The sequence below is a fragment of the Parasteatoda tepidariorum genome, chromosome 11 (genome assembly GCF_982258835.1).
Source record: "Parasteatoda tepidariorum strain Cologne lab strain chromosome 11, Ptep-v5.0, whole genome shotgun sequence".
Lineage (NCBI taxonomy): Eukaryota > Metazoa > Arthropoda > Arachnida > Araneae > Theridiidae > Parasteatoda > Parasteatoda tepidariorum.
The window spans coordinates 84730358-84744784 of NC_141765.1; the positions used below are offsets into that span (position 1 = coordinate 84730358).

Sequence of the window (14427 nt, forward strand, 5' to 3'; positions counted from 1 at the left end):
ATGTTGAAACAACACACGAGATTCCCACCTATTGAAATTGATTTAGCTATTTTTTTCTCGTCACGAGATCCGGATTTCGGAAGTTTTCGAATTTAAAAAGTCTGGATTTTAGAGATAATGCCAAAGAATATACACAGGGGGAGAAGGCTATCTTCCATAGATATAATGTAAACTGGTCTCTCAAAGGCTGCTATGGTCCCTGTGTATAAAGAAAAAAAAGCAACATTTAGGAGCACAGCACTAGAGGTTTTTGAAACGTGTTTACACCCACTTCTCCCACCAATTATCATATTACTACAGGGAATTTGTTACTGCATTTTTGTCCTATTTATAAGCAGTACTATCTATCTATCTACATATATATAATATATATATATATATATATATATATATATATATATATATATATATATATATATATATATATATATATATATATATATATATATATATGTATGTAGGTTTTTAATATTTTATCAGTGATGTAGAATTTTAAAGATTAAAATACTGCTAAAAAGTTTTATTTAAATTGACTATACTGAAGAAAAAAACAATTAAAATTTTTTTTTTTGATAAACTGTAATTACGTATTGAAAGATAAGAAGCCACAGAAAGATGTATCTTTACTTAGTGTTTCAATTTTCTAATTCTACCATTTAGGTAAGGTTGATGAAATTATATCAATGAAGCGTATAAACTAGTTATTTATATATGAGGATCTAACTACTGTTAAACACATCAGACTTAAAATATTCACCTTTTGAGCATTTCTAAGAAGCTCATTAGGGACCGTACAAACAAGAGAATCATTTGAGAAACCATCCACTGACTTACTCTTTACTGTGATCGACTTTTTGTTTAAAGCCAAAAGTTGTTGACCATCAATAAGAGCATGATCTCCTGAAAACAAAGTCAAAAAACATATCAAAATTTATTTTTTAGATAATTTAGTTATTCTTATTTATTCAGAAGTTTCTAGGATGAAATTTTAAAATGGTCTGTAAGTATGAGGGCCGTTTTCTAAGTAAGGGCTGTTTTATTGTGTACACTAAAAGATGAAGCGCGCGTCGTGTCCTAGCATTCCTTGGGAACAATTGTGCTCAGTTACAGCTGAGTAGGTAACCTGTACGATCTGTCTTTAAAATTTTCAAATTTAACAAAACTCCTACCGCGAATGAGGTACGGTCAGTAATGTGTTGTCAGTCGATTTTTAAAAAAGCCTGTCTGCTGCATACATTCTCCGGTAGATTTGTGAAGTTCGCGAAGCTTCCTACTGACATGCTGACAGGAAATTTTGCTACTCCATGACAATGGCTCTGTCCCGAGATTTATCGGTCTCTTTTTGCTGGGAAGTTTTAGACCACCCCTCAATACAGTCACCCATTGACCTCTCCTCATATATATATTATAACATTGCATATATCGTTGAACAGCGGACCCAATTTTTTGGGTTTATGACTACTAATGTTCAACTCCGTAGCCTTGTAATTTTAAACCCAATCCAGAAGATACGGGAGCTCCTGGATCAAGTATTGGGTGAAATTTACCTTTGAGGAAGACTTTTTGATGGAACTAGCCCGCATTTGTGCTACATGGAAAGGAAAATCGCCACAACCTCCTATGGTTAGCCTGAAGGCAAGGGGACTCTAACCCATGATTCGTCTACCACTGAGGATATTTCACGTCAGCAATGTGGTTGGTGTGAGCCGGATGAGGATTTCGAATCAACCAGCCATCACTAGGATTCGAAACCGAGACACCTCATTGAGAAGCGAACACTCTATATCCTGAGCCACCATGGCTCTACATAATATATTAAAAATCAAAAGTATATGAACTGTAAGATATAAATTAAATAAATAATAAAACAAGTTGACGCATTTGGGGGATCAGCCAATTTTTCTGAATAGGGAGTTCCTGTTATTGAAACAGTCACTTAATGAGCTATGATACAATATTAAATTGTTAAAATTTATTTAACTGCATTCTTACCACTTGGACTGTCAATTTCAGCAATTTTTTTACCAGCTGCAAACACAGCATACCCAGTGACTGGTGATATTAGAGTTGAAGCTGGATTCGTCAACACTGGTAACCAAGTAATAAGAATGCTTCCATCTTGAGGACCTTGCTCCACGGATACATTCACAGGTGGATCTGGAAGACCTGTTTTACCAAATGTCTCATTTTAATTACATCTTTACACATCGTTGAAGTGTTTTTAAATCGAGACATGGCTCAAAATGCGTGTTTAAGAAAATGGTCATAGCTATTTAAGAAAATGGGCATAGCATTTAATATCTTTTTTCAAATTTCTTTTTCTTAGTATTTTTTTTTTTTTTTTGAGAATTAACTAATGAATCCAAATAAGTTCGTTATGTGATTTTGTTCATTTACATAAATCACTTGGTACAATTTATTAAACTTGTCTTTCTTTGAAAAGACTTTAAAATTCAGCAGAACATAAATCAGAATTCAAATAAGTAAGGAAAAGTATGCAAGTAATTTCTCGTTTAATTGTTTTACTTGGATTGAAAACTGAAAAGGTACATTTTTTGTTGCGTTCATTTTGGTAAACACACATTTTGATCTGTGTACATTTTACATTAATGTGATCGGTGGATAAGGTTGTTTTTAAAATCATTCATTATCAAAATATTTCCCATTTCCCTATTGTCAAATATTTGCGAGTTACTAAGCTTGAGTTAAAAATAACAGTAATGGATTTAAAATTTTATTGAATAAATTGTAGCTTTGTAGTTATGGGTTTTAGGACAATTTATGAGAATTTAAGTTTTGAAGATAATGGTTTGGATGGATTTCTTACACTATTGAAAAAGGATTCACACAATTATCATTCAAATGATTTATATTTGGAATTATTTCTGTTGATATATTTGCTGTTTGAAGAAGTTAAATATTTGGGGAGTTGGATATCGATTTTTTTAATAGTAAAAATATTTTAATTAATTATTTTTTTAATTAAATTGGATAGTTTAAAGCTAATTTATTTAAATTGGTGTTTAAATTAGTTACAGTACATATTTTCAATAGCTAATTATTAAATTTCAAATTTATTATTCATGTTAGTCAACTTATACTGACTTATTCTCAAACCTCGTTTGCTTAATCGCAAACGAAGATGCATATTTGCTTATTTATTTAATAAAATTAGCATAGTTTCTACTTATTTTATCACAGCTGTTGAATAGCGGATTCACAATGGAGTTACGGAAAAAAATGTTTAACTCAGTAACCATGCAACTTTGAATCCAACCCAGAAGACAAGATAACTCCTGGATGAAACAATGAGACAAACATGCTTTTGTCAAGGACTCTTCGAATTAAATTAGACTGAATTGCCACAGATAACCAGACAGCTTTAATCTATTCTTCAAGATTAAGAATCTCATAGGGAGACATTTCGAAATAGTTGTCTTAGTCATTGAGTGGATACTCTCTTTAGCTCGACATCTGGAAACATTGCATGGCTACTCTGTTCATCGCGACAAATAACTTTTGATTTAATGATACGATTTTCAGGTAACACGAATTAATCTTTAAGGTTAATTTGACCTCAAATATGCTATTTATTTAGGACAGACAATCTTTTAAATTACGAAATCAGACACAAAAACGTACTTTCTCTAAATAAACATGCATTCTTTGTCGGTTTTAAATCTCTGACACTTAAAATATGGGAGATGAGATAGCCATAATCTGGAAAATATGGATCAAGAGAGCAGTCGAGAGTCTGATTCCCGTAATGCTAATTTTACTTTTTGCACATTTCGTTGTATCTCGAGAGCTTCATTAAGCGTTTCGTTTATCCAAAGTTAATTGCATAAAAAATACTTTTTAATATTTATTTTATTTTTTATTATTTCATTTAATAATAGTCGAAACATTTTAAACAGCAAGTTATACGAATTTTTTCATCATTTTAAACAATGTAATATTCATGGCAGAATTTAAAATTTAAATGAAATCGGTCAAATAATGTCTGAGAATTTGACTTTTAGGAATACGACTTTTTGGAAATGCTACGCAAGATGTACCATTTTATTTTTGGCTTAGTACATAAATAAATTCATCATAATAAAGTTGCTAGAATAAATCTAACTACATGATGAGTGCATCTAAAATAAATTTTATACGATTCTTAAATGAATGCAGGAAGATAATATGCTCAAATTTTATTGAAATTGACCATTTTTCAAAAATATTATTACGATAATTAAACGCTTCAATTACAATGAAATAAAATCTATCAAATTGCTTATCATTATGAAGTACCCTAATAATTATAAGAACTAGATTTTTCTTCCTTAATTTCGAGTTTGTAATTAAATTTGCTGGAAAATAAAATTTCTAAGAGTCACGAATTATTTTTTAAGGATTCATACACACGTGTTCAGAGAATATCGATTATTTTATGACAAAAACAGAGCTTATACAATATAAGAGATAAAAAAAAAATTCCAGTTGTTTCCGTAATTTGCTGCCTTAGCTTTATTAAGCATAATAAATTCTGGGAATAAATAATGATAAAAGATTTTCCAGAACTATTATTTTCCGTATAAATATTAATTGAGGGCCGTATAAAAACTATATTGAATCAATGTCAATCAAAGCTATAATTTTAACAGAACCAAATACTAAAATGGCCATATAACATATATGTTTAAATAAATGAATTGGCTGATATCATAAATTTAACGAAAAGCAAAATCAGTACAATACATCACTCCCTTCTTTTTCTCAATTACAAATATAACCTACCTTTTGGAAGAGTTCTGAACTCCACATTGCTAACTAACATTTCTAATTTTTTAGGATTTTTTTCATCATTGTACAAAAGCTTCCCTGGCTTAACTCGGACAGAAACTCGATAGACTGTATTTGGAGATAAACCTGCAATTAGAAAATTAAATCTTATTTTTATTAATCTGCTTTTCAAAGAAGCATATTCTGTGATTTGAACAAATTGATTTTTCAATTGCTATTGAATTACGCGATTGCTCTTTAGAATATAAACAACACAACATGCTGGCAAACACTTTTAGTTTAGAAAATATATACTTTACTAAAGAATAATAACTTGTTTGTACACTATAAAAGAATTTAGTGCCTCTTTACACCAAAAGTGGTAGCAACCACTATACACGTAAGTGGTGTAGAAACAATGAGAGTTTCTAACGTAGTAGAACACCAAGAAAGTTCTTTTACACTACTTAGTGTAAAAAATCAGCTTTCATTTTTAGTATTTAGTAACATAAATATTTATAATTGCAGTAAAATGAGATACACATAAGAGACAGTAAATTTATTTCTACAAAAATCTAAAGTAAGAATCATTAGTTTAGAAAGCATTTTTACCCTAATTCTTGAAATAAAATCAGTTTGTAAATAAAATGTAAGCGTCAGAGGGAATATTAAAATGATTTCTAATTAGTCATAACAGAACTGAGGAAGTTAGAAATTATGCATTATGAAATTATTTAATACATTGAACAGAGATTTAAAAATTAAAATATAAATATCCTTATTACACAATTAAAACATACAAACATATTTCATAGGCAAAATTTTATTTCTGCAAATTTATAGCGACAAACTCTCGTGAATTTGCATTCAAATGTAAACAATCTATAAACGAATATCTAAAGTACGCCAACATTAGTGATTTCGCAAGTAAAAATATTTTACGTATCGTGTGAATGCACATGAGCTTAGTGCAAACTTTCCCCATTATAAGTGTTTAGATTTAATTATACCCTTTAAATTGTGTATAAGAGCTCAATGAGGTGTTAACTTGAAATAAAGTGTTCCTTCATGCAATTTTACTGGTTCATCGGAGCAGAGTTGGGTGTCGATTACAGTAATCGATTTCAATTGTAATTAATTACAGATAATTACTGTTATGTAATCAATTACTCTTAATCGAGATCACAGGTAATCATGATTACAAGTAATCAAAACATATCATTACATGTATTCATGATTACAAGTAATTGAAATATATTATTATGAGTAATCAAAAAATATGATTACAAGTAATCATGAATAAATGTAATCATGAAAAACAGTAATCAATTTATATGATTACAGGTAATCAAGATTACAGGTAAACATGATTATATGTAATCGTGATTACAAGTTATTATAGTATACGATTCTAATTATACTTTAATTTCTAATTATACTTCATGGTAGGACACTCAATAAAAATGTATGAATATGCAATATACAAATGTCCAGTACGCGAAAAAATAGACGGATCACCCTGAATAACTTTTGATCTAATGATCGGCTATTCATGTTCTAAAACTCAATCTTAATGGTTTAAAGGGGTGATTTTAAATATGCTAATTAGTTCATGCAAACGATATTTCAAGTTATAAAATCAGACAAAAAACGTACTTTCTTTGAAAAAACATACCTTCTTTTGACGAATTTGGATTCTCTACTCACAAAATATAGAGTGTAGCCATAAGGCCACACTCTGAGAAAGTATGGTCCCAATAGTTTGGTCAGGAGAGCAGTCGAATGTTTTTACTCTTTAATGTAAATTTTACTTTTTGAGTATTTCACCATATCACGAAAATGTTTCAGGAGAATCGGAAACTCTCTTTTAACACAATTATCCAAACATAATTCCATGCAAAAAATAAGTTTTAGTAACGATTAATTATTTTTTTATTACTTTATTAAATGATAGTCAAAAAAATGCAGTAATTTTATAGTTAAATGACAAAATATAAAATTTGAGTAAACTCGGTCGATTAGAATCGAATTTTGAAAAAGTCGTTTTTTTAAAAATTTGATTTCTAAGGAACTATTTGACCAATTTTGCTCAAATTTTGTATTTTGCCATTTAAAATTTCATTCTTTGACCTGCTATACAAAACTGTGCACCTTACAATTTAAGTTTTCTCGACTATTAATAAATAAGTAATGAAAATAAGTATTAGCTTAAAGTTATTTTCCATGACATTATCTTTTGATAAACGAATTGTATAATTGAGTGCAAAATTTTTTTCAATTCGATTAAAATTTTGCTCGAGATAGGACGAAAAAGGCAAAAAGTAAAATTTTAATCGTTAATTTACTTCTTTGTCTATTTTTTGGTTTTGTAAATTGGATTCATTTTCTGATTAGAGTAAAATTATTATTTAGGGCTCCAAGCGTTAGACGACTTTCCTGCCCAAACTACCAGGTTGCGGCAACCCCCCATATTTTGGAGGGGGTCATTAAATCGAATTCATCAAACAAAAGTTATGTTTACTCAGAGAAGGTACATTTCTTTGTCTGATTTCGTTACTTAAAATATAGGCTGAACTGATTAATTAGTATATTTGAAGTCTCGTAATATTAAGTTGAGTCCATTAAACGTTAAGTCCTAGAACGTAACAATCCGATAGTTAGATCGAATGCTATTCAGGGTGGTTCGTTTTTTTACACATTGAAGAAGTAAATTGCATTTTACCTGTACAATGTGAATTGTGGAAATAGTAACTTCGTTGCACTAAAAATTATTGCAATTAAAACATCTGTGGGAATTCCTCTCAGAATCGAATTTATCGTAGTCAGCAAAATTGTCCATTAGATTTCTTAAATTTTTTTCTCAATTATTACTTTTAAACGTAAAATATTTTGCCGATTGAGAAGTTTGATCAGAATGACATACTTTAGGAAAAAATCTCAGAACTTCTTTTAAAAATAATATTATTCGGCATTTACCAGTTATTAACACAGCTCTCTCACTCAAAACCTAGGATAAGCGGATTTTTTTTACATATATTCAAATTGTCGATTCAGTAGAAAGCATTTGGTTGCATTCTGTTTTGATAATTAACTAGTAATTTCAAAATTTTGTAATAAACAAATTAATAAATAACAGTTACAAATTACTTAATACAAAACTGCTTACCTGTGACGTGATGACGAAAGCATCCGGGTTTTACAACTTTTACTTCAACACTATTAACAGCTATAACATGTTGGAAATTACTATTGCTAGGGAGCCAACTAATAAGGGCTGATGATGCTGTAACATAAGATGCTTTTACACATGTTGGTGCCAGAGGAAAATCTATAAGAACAAAACAAATTATGAATTTGGAATAATTCTCTTTTATTTAGATGGCCTTTTCATTAAATATCATAACTACCAAGACAGTATACAATGTATAACAAACTTCTTATAATTCTATTATTTCTAATAACTATGTTTCTAATATCCATATTTCTAATATCTGTATTTCTAATATCTATATTGCTAATATCTGTATTTCTAATATCGATATTTCTGATATCTATATTTCTAATATCTATGTTTCTAATATCTATATTTCTAATATCTATATTTCTAATATCTATATTTCTAATATCTGGGGATCGATCCCCGGTGGCAGCTTGAAGCCCACCCAGCTTCAGGTTAATGGGTACCAGCTTGCCTGTGAAGTAAAGACAGCCTGTGCGCAGTGCTGACCACATTGCCATGACCACATTGCCGTGACCATGCCGTTAGACTCAAAATTGTAGAGCCTTAACTTCGATGACCCTCTTGTACACAACGGGCTGTTGCGGGAATGCTTTTTTTGGTATTTCTAATAATCTATAACATTTCAACTCTATTAAAACTACTAAATCCAACTTATCAGATGCAGATAAAGCTGAAAGTGCATCGCTTTATTAGAAATATCACTGAGAAATAACTTTTTGTTAGCTCAAGAGCACAGGAAACAACCAAACCTAGTGTGTAAAGAATAAAGTTATAGATAAAACTAAAACTAGGCATTTCAAAGAAGAAATTAATTTATGTATAAGCAGTACTGTTTCTTTTGAAAATTTAGCAAAAACTGAATTTTTATCCTATTTTAAAATAAGTCAATGTAAAAATATTTAAATATTTTAGAAAAATCAATGTATACCTTTTCCGACAACAATAGTACAAGCAGCATCTTTTGAGTGAAATCCAGCACTTGAAATAGATCGAACACTGATCCGATGAGGCTAAAATAAAAAGTTCAACTTTTTGAAATCAATATTCCAGAATTCTTGTCATATTTCGGAAATAAAAAATAAATTTATCAAAATTTGCACCATGAATATTCAATTAAAAAATAAAAAGAATATTCTTGATGTAACACCAAGAATATTCGTTTACACTTCTTCGTGAAAAGTCACTATTTTTGGTATTCAATAGCACTAAGATTTATAATAACAGTAAAATGTGATGCACTTGAAAGTCAGTGAAGTTATTTTTCCGATGCAATTTAAAGTAAAAACAATTAAATTAGCATTCATACACATTAATTCTTAAAATAAAATTAGTTTGTAATTCAAACACACGCGTAGCACGGAGAAGATATTAAAACGATTTCAAACTAGGCTTAACCGAGCAAAAGCTGATAGAAATTATACATTATAAAATCATTTAATACAGTTCACAGAGATTCAAAAATTAAAATGTAATAATCATTATTACAAAACTTTTACTAAATCTTATATGATTTTAACGGGTAACTTCTACTAGTTCCTGTAAATGTAGAGGGTATAAGACGGCAACAAACACAAGTTAACTCGGAGCATCGTTTGTAAATTTACTAACGATATCCAAAGTGCGCCAACATTTGTGTTAGCAAAAATAATTCACGTATGGTGTGAATGCTATTGAGCTTTTCTCTTTATAATTGTTTAGATTTAAATTACACCTTATAAATTGTATGTAGAAGTTCTATTTGGTGCTAACTTGTAATAAAGTGTTTTTTCACGCAATTTTTTGAGTTGCTCAACATTATATTCGAAGAGATATCACTCCGCAAATTTTACAGAGTAGTAACTGAACATAAAAGGAGATTTTGGCAGTTTATGATAACAGATGCATACGAAATATCAGTAACCTACATTGAAAACTATGATAGAAGATCAACAAATACATATCCTTATCATTTTTTTGATTTGGGGGACAATTATAAAACACATTAAAAATTGTTAAATCAGTTTATAATAAATACTATCAACCTTAATCAGAAAATCAGCAAGACATGCGACAACATGTTGCTAATATTTTTTTTTAAATAAAAAAAGAAATTACGGGTCCATTTTAAAATCAAATAAAAAATAATGCTTGGAAAACAAGCAGTCTCTTGAAATTTATTTTAAGAAAACTAAACAAACGACATTTATCTCCCTTGCAGAATTTTTCATCGCTTTAAATTCAAGTTTCGGGAACTTTATCACGCAATTTCAGAATTTTAATATTGATTTATGTAGAATAAAGAGTTAAAAAGTATGTCTTGAAGTTCTACACTGTCGTAACAGTGGTGTAGTGCTTATTACTTAATAATAAAAAATACCTTTTTAAACTTCAAAAGGACTTAATTTCAAAAAGAAAGTTTCAACAATTTCCTGTATAAATTTATTAATGGAGCACTGAACAACTTATAATAATAGTTTGAGATCCATATTTAGAAATTTTTTATCATACTGTTGAGTTAAAAAGTAACACTATCAATTATCTAATATTCCTAATACCAATATTTAATTACAATTTGTAACCGACTTCAAGATTTCCTTAGTTAAATTATTTAAAATAGGCTTTTAAAAAGGACAAGCCGCTGACTAAGAAAAGTATATGAATATAATAAAAGTAAATTTATCGATTAAGAATAAAAAATATACAATTTTTAACTTAATCACTTAATTTCACAAGAAAATCTTAACAGTTTCTTGTATAAATTTATTAATGGAGCTTATAATAGTTTAAGATCAATATTTAGAATATTTGTATCATACTATTGAGTTAAAAAAAAGCTATTCATTAGTTAATATTCCTAATACAAATATTTTATTACAATTTGTAACCGAGTTCAAGATTTCGTTAGTTAAATTATTATATTTGATTTTTAAGAAACACAAACCACAAACTAAAACAAATAGTATATTAATATAATAAAGGAACACTTACCACTTAAGAATAATAAAAAATACCTTTTTAAACATCATAATGAATTAATTTCAAACAGAAAGTTTTAACAATTTCCTGTATAAATTTATTAATGGAGCACTAGACAGCTTATAATAGTTTGAAATCAATGTATAAATTTTTTTATCGTACTAATGCGGTCTCGCAGTTGACTGATCGTAAGGACATGGTTCCCAGAAGTCAAGCATCACTATCTACGGTCAGTAAGCGGATGAGAGACCACTTCGATTACCCTGCGTAGGGACCGAGGGTGCGTGGTATCAGTCCTCGTTAAACTGTTCTACCGTAAAGTGCTTGACTTCGCGCATAGATCACCGGGTTACCAAAGCAGGGGAGTCTTCCCCTCTGCAGAGGATCAAAATAACGATATCATGCCTTCGGATCATCCTCAGGGATGTTTCACAGACCGTCGCCAATAGCCGATTGTGCAACTCTAGTGCGTTTAAAAAAATAAGCACTAACAATTAGTTAATATTCCTAATACCAATATTTAATTAAAATTTATAACAGAACTCAAGATTTCATCAGTTAAATCAATTACATAAGACTTTTAAAAAATACAAACCACAGACTAAGAAAGGCTCATGAATATAATGAAGGAAAATTTATCGATTAAGAATAATAAAAACTTCTAAATAACTTTTTTACTTCAATTTAATAAATTTTTAACTTAATGAATTATATGAATTCTTAACAAATATTTTTTTTCAAACGAATTTTTAACTTTATTTTGAAGTTAAAAATTCATTTTTAACTTTAAAATCACTTATTTTCAAACAGTAAGTTTTAAAAGTTTTAGTATGAGCTTAATAATAGAGTACTGAATAACTTATATTAGTTTGAAATCATTAAATAGGAAATTTTTACCGTACAGTTGCGTTAAAAAAACATAAATATATATACAAATATTTAACATTCCTCATAGCAATATTTCATTTTAATTTGTAATCAAGATCTAGACTTCTTAAATTAAATTATTCTAAATTAGAGTTCCAATAAATTCGAAACGTAAACAAAGTAAATGAGCACAGCATTTTTGTACAAAAGTAATTTAGGGGATGATCCCTCACTTTGAATTCCTCACTTTGAATTTCCATGAAAAATATATTGTATTGATTATTGGAATCGATCATTTTTAAATTCAGATGAAAGAGACAAATCAATTATTTGTAACTGCATTTGGTGAAAATAATAAACAAATGTATGAATACTTGAATTCATCACCATTTAGTCTTTTCATAAAATGACTGAATTCCCAAAAGCTTGAAATAATGAATTTTGTGGGAAAAAAATATATGTCTGGACCATATATATAATTAAATGATGGTTTGAACTATCAAAATATGCGATTTTTACAAGCACTGTTAATTAGAATAAGAAGATGTTGCATAATTCAATTTTTTCAATTCCTCATACCAATTATTTAAAAATCCGTAATAATGTTCATGGGAAATTGAATATTCTGGCCACACATAAGATCAGGAATATCATGGTAAAGACCTCAAAACAATGACAAAATATTTTGACAAAAAATAATTGACAAAAAATAATGACAAAATATTTTTGATTATAAATATCGTGACAAAGAGCTCAGGGCAAATAATGAAAAAATATTTTTGATCCATCAGGATAACTACAAACCCTGAATAAATTAGTTTGAGGATAGTTTTAAGCATAAGTAACGGCTTTAATGAATGAATCTTCTCAGCTTCAAATTTCCTTTGTTTTAAATCATGACTATGAAGAAAGGTGTAGTAATTCATTTGATTTTGAATTGTTTTACAGAGTTCAAGACGGAGCGATTTTCAAGGAAATCATTTATTGAAGCTTATTTTTTCCAGAAGCTAGAAAAATTTAATTCTGAACGCGTTTAGAACTTAATAGAAGCGTCAGTTTCAATCACATATTCCAAAGATATAAAATGGAGGTAGTCGCAACTTATGTAAATATCATTTGTAACAGATTTGCAAATCATTAATCACATAATACACTATAATAAAACTTAGTAAATCTTTAATCAGTATTAGGTGCAGCGTTTATCATTATTCCAAAGCTTAGTTAAAGATCATTTTATTTTAGTTTCACCATAAGTTGTAAAGTATGACCGAGAAATGCTTCTCTGGTGCAACTGATGGCATCAAAATTTGGTAAACGACACAAAACTTTGACGGTGACTGTAAGCTGAACAATCTTTGGTTAGACGTCATGTTTTCTTTAAAACTCTGTCTCGGTGTATCGGGACGATTAATGCATGTCGCTTCAAGTATCAACTTATTTAGGTAGGAAAATGTTTTATTTGCATGAATTAAAGTTTATTTGTTTTAAGTTGCTTTTTAGAATTTGGTTGGGGTATAAAATGGTTAGAAGTATGTCATGAAATAACCTACATACAGTAAATAGTTTTTTTACAGCAAATAGCAACCTTGGTCAGCATTTGAGTGGTTTAAAAATACGTAATAATGGTGCAAACTTCTTCTACTTTTATAAAAGAAAAAAAAAGAATGAAAATAGGTGTCTTGTTTCTTCAAAACACCTACTTTTGGTGCAACTTTCTACTGATATCTGGAGCTAGTAAAAATGCCAAAATATGGTAAAATTGAGCTCCATTTTATGTAACCAGCAAATGAATACCAATTTTTGGTGCAACGATGCTCAGAATTTTTAACAGTGTACAAGTCATTTATAGAATTAAAATAAAGAATAGTATAATACAGATCATAAGTATCGTAGTGAATACGATTATTTAAACTGCAAGTGCATTTTTAGTCATATTGTAATAAAGCTGCATTATAGCAAAACGAAGATAATTGATGGAATGAAGCTCACTTTGGAAGAATCAACTCCTTCAATTAAGGCTCTAGTTCGTTCTGAAAATTGAATTGTAGCTTTCGGTATACCATCGACATACACATGATACCCTTCTATTTTACCAGGCGCCACATCTGGAGGAACCCAACCAATTAAAAGGCTTTTATTCATTTGTCTTTCAAGAATTAAGCGTTGAGGAGGAGGAACACCTGAAATATTTGCACAAACATATTTAACATTTTATGTAAAGTTAAACAAGAGATATCATTTCTTTGAATATATATTTACAGTATGTTCCATAATCCTTAATATGCATTTTCAAAATCCTCATTGGGTTTGAGAAAACTAAACTAAACTCAGTGGCGCGACAGCCCATGGAGAGCCAAAGCCTACTTTGCCTATCTTAGTTTCCTTGATCTTAGGCTCTGGGGTCAAGAGTAGATGTTCCGGTAGGGTGGTCAGCGGAACATGGAACATGTTTAGTCCCCAAGCATGCTTATTTTATCGACCCACTGAAGGAATGATAGGTTGCGTCAATCATGCCCGCGACCAGAAGATGGAACCCAAGACCTGTGACACGAGAGCGCGAAGAGCTACCACTCAGCCACCGGGCGGATTGAGAAAGG

At 29.6% G+C, this 14427-nt stretch overlaps 1 protein-coding gene across 9 annotated transcripts in view; it reads right to left on the reverse strand.

Moving 5' to 3' along the window:
* Positions 1 to 14427, reverse strand: part of LOC107446422 (RIMS-binding protein 2) — a 143304-nt gene that overhangs the window by 66502 nt on the left and 62375 nt on the right. For all 9 annotated transcript variants that reach the window (XR_015430287.1, XR_011638166.2, XM_071187373.2 and 6 more), the window contains exons 14-19: positions 13820 to 14010; positions 8937 to 9018; positions 7934 to 8095; positions 4783 to 4914; positions 1993 to 2166; positions 758 to 900 (exon numbers count right to left, since the gene is read on the reverse strand). Coding sequence is in view for 7 of the 9 variants with exons in the window: in XM_071187373.2 (XP_071043474.2) it covers positions 758 to 900; positions 1993 to 2166; positions 4783 to 4914; positions 7934 to 8095; positions 8937 to 9018; positions 13820 to 14010 (884 nt within the window). In the remaining 2 variants the exon portion in view is untranslated. The remainder of the gene's footprint in view (positions 1 to 757; positions 901 to 1992; positions 2167 to 4782; positions 4915 to 7933; positions 8096 to 8936; positions 9019 to 13819; positions 14011 to 14427) is intronic.